The sequence below is a fragment of the Cyprinus carpio genome, chromosome A12 (assembly GCF_018340385.1).
Source record: "Cyprinus carpio isolate SPL01 chromosome A12, ASM1834038v1, whole genome shotgun sequence".
Lineage (NCBI taxonomy): Eukaryota > Metazoa > Chordata > Actinopteri > Cypriniformes > Cyprinidae > Cyprinus > Cyprinus carpio.
Genome location: NC_056583.1, coordinates 26,128,875 through 26,136,374, shown reverse-complemented (window position 1 = coordinate 26,136,374; position 7,500 = coordinate 26,128,875). Strand labels below are relative to the sequence as shown.

At 31.0% G+C, this 7,500-nt stretch overlaps 2 protein-coding genes across 2 annotated transcripts in view; one reads left to right on the top strand and one right to left on the bottom strand.

The window, feature by feature from the left end:
- Nucleotides 1-4,161, top strand: part of ctbp2l (C-terminal binding protein 2, like) — a 14,051-nt gene extending 9,890 nt beyond the window's left edge. The window contains 4 exon segments of the mRNA XM_042768211.1: nt 1-92; nt 709-836; nt 912-1,026; nt 3,282-4,161. The exon segment at nt 1-92 is cut by the window's left edge and continues 39 nt beyond it. Coding sequence (XP_042624145.1) covers nt 1-92; nt 709-836; nt 912-1,026; nt 3,282-3,435 — 489 coding nt within the window. The 3' untranslated portion in view covers nt 3,436-4,161.
- A 1,885-nt stretch (nt 4,162-6,046) lies between these two features.
- The window catches only part of zgc:165653 (uncharacterized protein LOC100006671 homolog), a 22,220-nt gene continuing 20,766 nt past the window's right edge, over nt 6,047-7,500 (bottom strand). The window contains 1 exon segment of the mRNA XM_042768210.1: nt 6,047-6,328. Within this exon segment, the coding sequence (XP_042624144.1) occupies nt 6,187-6,328 (142 nt within the window). The 3' untranslated portion in view covers nt 6,047-6,186.

Here is a 7,500-nt window from a genome sequence, read left to right as displayed (position 1 = left end):
GGTCTGGTGGATGAGAGGGCTCTGGCTCAGGCGCTGAAGGAGGGCCGGATTCGAGGAGCAGCGCTCGACGTCCACGAGACCGAACCCTTCAGGTGACTTTGACAAGAGATTAATCTGAGACATGCTGCTCAACACATTCAGTCATTTCAACATGACATTACTGTAAAATGTCTTACTTAAAACCGTGAAAATTGTCCTTTTGAGGTGGGACTGCTGTTTAAGTTGTATTTTTTTTGTGGGATTTCTTGTTTAAGGTGGATGAGTTTCTGAACTAATCCATCACAGTTTCCACAAAAATATTGTGCAGCACAACTGTTTGTCACATTGATGATATTCAGAAATGTTTCTTGAGCAGAAAATCATAATATTGAATAGATTTCTGAAGATCATGTGACACTGAAGACTGGAGTAATGATGCTGAAAATACAGCTGCGCATCACAGAAATAAATTACAGTTTAACACATATTCACATAGAAAACAGCTGTTTTAAAAAATAATAATATTTCACCATTTTTACCGTATTTTTGATCAAAGAAATGCATCCTTGCTGAGCAGAAGAGACCTTACAGTAATTATTCCTGTGTAAAACTCATTTTCTGGTTTCTGTACACTACATGAAAGGATATTTTCAGTGTAAATGGACAGAAAGACACAAATGCGGTCCTCAGAATATTTCTTTAATCACTGATGCACTGATTTCTTTGTAGTTTTGCGCAGGGTCCTCTGAAAGACGCTCCTAACCTGATCTGTACGCCGCACACGGCCTGGTACAGCGAGCAGGCGTCTCTGGAGATGAGAGAAGCGGCCGCTACAGAGATACGCAGAGCCATCACAGGTACACACTCAGTCAGTCCGCCTCGGTCATTAACCAGCTGATCTGAGTGATTAAAACAGTCTGTGTGTGTCTCAGGCCGGATTCCTGACAGTCTGAGGAACTGTGTGAATAAAGAGTTCTTCATCTCATCGGGTTCCTGGGGCCTGATGGAGCAGCAGGTTCATCCCGAGCTCAACGGCGCCGCCTACAGGTACGACCAGAATCATATTTAATGTTCATCGAGCTCATCATTCATTATTTGTTTGATTTTCATTCATTGTTTCACCATGATCCCAACCCCGTAAGCTCCACCCCCACACAGACATGAGTTTAACTCTGAGCCCCGCCCACATCTGCTTCTCTCACGCAGCCATGTCAACCAATCAATGCAGGCCATCATGACTGGCTCCGCCCCCCAAGACAAAATCAATGCCTAAAGCAAGAGCAGGTAAAAGAACGTCAGACGCCCGTCTGTCTCTGCTGCTTTGACCTTTGACCTCTGATGGCCACACCCTCCCTCAGCATTTAGTTTAATAGATTAGTCACTAAACTCTTTCTCTAAACCTTCTTTTATAGAGATTTACATCTTTACAGGCTTTAAGGCCAGAAACATAACCAAATGGCTACAGGCCTGCATCCTTTTTTGTTGTTATTATCATTAAAAATAATTTTTGTTAATTTAAATAAGTTAAGTTAAATATATAAGTTAAAATAAAATATAAAGTAAAATATAAATATTAGATTGAAAAATCTTAGAAATGTTGCCTTGTCAACTAAAATAAAATAAGTTTGCTGAAGTGCTAAAAATATTACAATTAAAATAAAGTAAAGCTAAATAGAAATGATTTTAAAAAACTAATAAATACACCCAAATATTTACACTGATAAATGTTAATGTTAATGGCAAATTATGGCATAATGCCAAGTTAAAATATTATTATTATTTCATCTTATGATAGTCCATTTAGAGACCAGTGTTATTTTAGATTAATTTATATACTATTATAGTTTTTTTGTACTTTTTTTAATCTTTTGAATTTTTTTTTTTTTTTACTTTTTTACTTTTTTTTTTTTTTATTTTTTATATTTTCTTTGGTCCTTTTTATTAGACTTTTTAAATTCTATTTTAAATATTTAGCTATATTAGTACTTTAACTTATTCTATTACAGTTAGTTGCCAAGGCAACATATCTAATTTTCATTTAAGTTTTTACATTTGGTTTTCATCAAATATTTTGTTTAGTTTAGTTTAAAGTTTCCACGTCAACATTCAAGTTTAAGTTGTTTATCCAATCTTTTCTTTTCTTCTTTTCTTTTCGTTAGTTGCCAAGGCTACATTTCTAATTTTCATTTTTCATTCATTTTTACGTTTAAGTTTTTCATCTAATATTTTATTTTATTTATATAGTTTTTTGTATTTTTTTTTAATGTTTTTTGTTTTATTTCAATTAGTTGCCAAGACAACATTTCTAATTTTCATGTACATTTTTACATTTAAGTTTTTCATCTAATATTTAATTAAATTTTATTTAAATTTTTCTATTATTTTTTTTTTTACAGTTAGTTGCCAAGGCAACATTTCTAATTTTCATTTAGGTTTTTAAGTTTAAGTTTTTCATCTAATATTTAATTTAATTTTATTTAAATAGTTTTTTAATTTTTTTTTTTCAGTTAGTTGCCAAGACAACATTTCTAATTTTCGTTTTTCATTCATTTTTACGTTTAAGTTTTGCATCTAATATTTTATTTTATTTATATTATTTTTTGTATTTTTTTTAATGTTTTTGTTTTATTTCGATTAGTTGCCAAGACAACATTTTACATTTAAGTTTTTCATGTAATATTTTATTTTATTTTATTTTAAATTAAAAAAAAAAAAAATCTGTTAATTGCCAAGACTTAAAAAAAATTAAGTTTAAGTTTTTCATCTATTTTATTTTATTTATATTATTTTTTGTCATTATTTATTTTTTTAATGTTTTTGTTTTATTTCAATGAATTGCCAAGACAACATTTCTAATTTTCATGTACATTTTTACATTTAAGTTTTTCATGTAATATTTCATTTAATTTTATTTTACTTTTTTTTTTTAAATTCAGTTTAATTTTTTTGAAATTAAAAATTGTTTAGTTTAAGATTTTTAATATATTTTTTTTTTTTTTTTTTTAATATAAATTTTGTTTTTTTTTTTAAAAAATTTATAATTTATTTTTATTAAAATTTTACATTTAAGTTGTTCATTTGATTGTTTTTTATGTTTTATTTAATTTATTTCTGTTATTTCAGTTTATTTAAGTTTTATTTCGATTAATGAAAACACGTTTTTAATAGCGTTCAGTGTTTAATAGTTGAACACCGTTAGAAACAACATCCTGGCTGCCATTTTTCACACCCCTTTATTCCATGCTAATCACATTCTAGTGCGTGTCACATGTCTGCGTGGTGACCTTTGCCCTCTCCCGCAGGTTCCCGTCAGGTATGGCCGGAGTGGCGGCGGGTTCGGAGGGTCTGGTTCCGGTGACCCACTCACTGCCCGCAGGAAACCATCCGTCCCAGACACCGTCCCCGAACCAGCCCTCGAAACACGGCGAGAGCAGAGAGCAGCTGAGCGAGCAATAACATCTTCATCATCATCATCATCACTTCCTTTTACTTCCTTTTCCCGTTTTGGAGGCCGTGGATGTTTTAGGAACACAGCACACGGAATGGAGTTTGTTAGTTTGACGTGTTTCTTTTCACAATCATCTCTTACGTGTGAATAATTCAGTTTAATTAAATCAGGCAGCAGGACAAAAGCCACGCCCACTCGTCCATCCATCACGATGATTGACAGCTCAGCGCTCTGCTCTGATTGGCCAGGGCTCTCAGACTTCAGCCAAGGAGTGAAACACCAAACGAAATCTTTCTCTCGTGTGTTTTGTTTGTGAATCTCTACTAACGAACGGTTCTGTTTCTTTCTCGTACCAGCAGCAGTTTGCTTTTTGTTTGCCGCTTCGGTTCACTATATGACTCAGGAAGATCTCACCTTCACAGTTTTTCTTTTTCTCCACCAACTCTTGTCCAGATTGGTGCATATGAACACATGTTTTCTCTCGTGCGTTCTCATGGTAGTATTTTTATACAGTGACGCGTCTCACGGCCGTCTTCAGATGGACAAGCAGTGAAACTCGGTAGGTTTAGATGGATGTCCTGTACTCATAGTCGCGTGCGGTTTGTTCTGCTGAAGGTGTTTGTCTGTCAGGAAGCGGGAGGTTGTGTGTGTTATTGTGATTATTTGTATTTGTTTCTTGTATACGGTGAACATTTAGCATCAGTGCAGATCGAATAAATCATGCAGGTTCAGAACTGGGTTTCTGTCTGATTTATGATCACTGGAATATGTAAATGTGATTGTGATTCTTTCCATCATATCTCTCCGTGCATGGTCAGGTTGTATTAATGTTTCATTTCCAGCTTTATCTTTAGCAAACTTCAAAAGTCATCAAAGAAAAGTTGCAGGGATTATTGGAAGAGATAAATACTGAAATTTCATACTGACACTGACATCATAATCATAAACACAAACCAAGCTTGGGAGAAAGTACAAAATGTGGTTGTTGTTAGTGGGTTTATTTAATTTTGATATTATTTAGTGTGTGTGTGTGTGTGTGTGTGTGTGTGTGTGTTTGTCTGATACAATGGTACCCTCTAATGCTGCAAAATAAATAAATAAAATAAATAATGTGTGTGTGTTTGTGCAGGTCCAAAGTTTGGAAACATATACTATTTTTAATGGTTTTTGAAAGCAGTTTCTTCTGCTTCATCAAGCCTGCATTTATTTGATCAAAAATACAGAAAAAAACCAGTAAGGATTGTGATATATTATTATGCAACTTAAAATAATTGTTTTTTAAAGTTATTATACTTTAAATTATCATTTATTTCTGTGATGCAAAAGCTGAATTTTTAGGATCATTATCACATGATCCTTTAGAAATCATTCTAATATGATGATTCATTATCACAAAGTTGGAAACAGTTCTGCTGCTTAGAATTTTTTTCAGAACATGTGATCTTTTTTTTAGGATACGTTTGATGAATAAAAAGTAAAAAAAAAACGAAAAAGAAGCTATGTTGTTTTAAAAATAAAAGTAATAAAACCAATATACAAGTAAGCTATTTTTTTTAAAATATAAAGGATTTTGTAATATTACACAGATACACTAAGTTTGAGTCAGTAATTTGGGGTCAGTAATTTTTTTTATTTCTTTTTTTTAAATAAAATCAATACTTTTATTTCAGCAAGGATGTGTTAAATTGATAAAAAGTGATAGTAAAGAATTTTAAATATATTATTAGAATATATTTATTAATTAGAATTTTCCTTTTTTATTTTGAATAATGCAGTTCTTTTTAATTCTCCTTTTGATTCATCAAATATATTAGACAGCAGAACTGTTTCCAACACTCATAATAAATCAGAATATTAGAATGATTTCTAAAATGATCATGTGATAGACTGGATGTTACATGTGACACTGAAGGCAGGGAGTAATGATGCTGAAAATTCAGCTTTGCATCACAGGAATAAATTATTTTTTTAATTATATTCAAATAGAAAACTATTATAACTAAGTTGTAATAATATTTCACAATATTACTGTTTTTTCTGTATTTTTGATCAAATAAATGCAGGCTTGATGAGCAGAAGAGACTTCTTTCAAAAACATTAAAAATAGTAATGTTTCCAAACTTTTGACCTGTACTGTATATATGTAGGTATTACAGATAGATGGACACAGTATATAAATATATATAATTTTTTGTGTGATACTACATATATATATATATACTGTATATACTGGAGAAGCAACAGGCATTTCTTTAATGTTTTTGTGTAATATTGCATTAGCATTTTATTTATTTTTTGTTTTATCCATGTTAAAAAAATAAATCTTAATATTTTACGCAATTTTGCACTCATATTAAATAAATTAATATTTATATTATAATTATTTAATTAATATTTTTATTTTTTTTACTGGAACAATAGGAAAAGCTATATCAGATTTTGTATTTTTTTATGTATTTGCATTGAACTAACCCTAACCAGCCATTGCTAACTAAAACTGTTCATTTTTTAATATTTCAATATAAATATTTGCTTTAAATTTAAAGGTTTAAAAAATCATTTGACCCCCCCCCCCCCAAATCTTCTGGACCTTTCAGTATAATTCACACAAACACAAAATGCAGTGGCTAAAAGTCTTTATTTTGAAATGAAACACACGTTTTCATGTTCAGCAAATGTTCTGGTGTAATTAAGATCATCACGGCCGGTGTCAGACAGTGAGGTCACACACACATGACTAGAGGTCAGCTAGAGGTCAGCTAGAGGTCGCTCTCGCCGTACAGCACCGTAGAGAAGGCGGTGTAGTCCAGCGCCCCCGGGACTCCATCAGGTCCTTGATACGGAGGCATCCTGGAGATGCAGTACTCGGTATTCTGGGGTGGTAGGTAGGGATGTAGCTCTGTAGATCATAATATAGGGTTTAAGGCTCGGAAGAGCAGAGGTGGATAGATGGGTACTTGTGTGTGTTGTGAATGGTTCATTCTCATGCACTCAAAAAATATTTAGATGTCATTTTAAGATTGATGTATTTGATCTGCACTAATAACTTCCATGCATCTGGATTACACAGTTTTACCATAAACTAATAAACTAATAACGTGAGGCATATTTACAAGTTCTACATAAATGATACTTTCTGTTAGCTTTCTGTTATAGTATTAATAAACTGAATGTCTTGAATACACAATAACCTACAGAGTACTAAGATGTTCATGGTCTGTCACTGATTTTTTTTCTCTCCCAACAACTTTTTTGTCTCTTAAAAATCTTTTTTTTTCTGAAGAGAGAACAAAATTGAAAAGTTTTTAACAACTTTTTTTTGTTAAATGAGAGAAAAAAAATTAAGAGTGAAAAAATAAAGATAAAAATTATCTTAAAGATAAATAAAATTAAATAAAAAAATAAAGTTTAGATATTTTTGAAGATCATTTTTTTAAAACAGAAAAAAAAAGTTTTTGAAGAGAATAAAAGGTTTTGGATGAGGAAAACGTTGAAGAGAGAAAAAACATTTTGAAGAGAAAAATTTTTCAACAAATTTTTTTTTATGAGGAGAGTTTTTGAATTTTTTAAAAGTTTTTTTTTTATGAGAAAAATGTTTTTTTTTTTTTTGTGGATAAGATAAAAAAATTGGAAAGAATAAAATAAAGATTAAAAAGTTTAGATATTTTTGAAGAAAGAATTTTTTTAAGCCACAAAAAAAAACGTTTTTGAAGAGAGAAAATGATTTTGGATGAGAAGGAAAAAATGAAGACAGAAAAATGTTTTTGAAGAGAGAAAAGCTTTTTAAGAATGTTTTTGGATGAGACAAAAATTCAGCTAGAGAGAGAAGAAATCTTATTTCTTTATCATCAAACTATCCCATTTGTTTCAATCTTATATCTTTTATCTAACTGAATATTGTTTGTCCCACAGCTACCCATATTTTATCCATGTTCATACTTTTTAACTTAATAAATGTAATTGTTTTCCCAATGAATATATTTCTGCTGATTCTAATCTATTTGAATAAATCCATTTTGAAAATATGATCGTTTAAATAAAATCAAATGCATGCGAACAGTTATGAATAAACT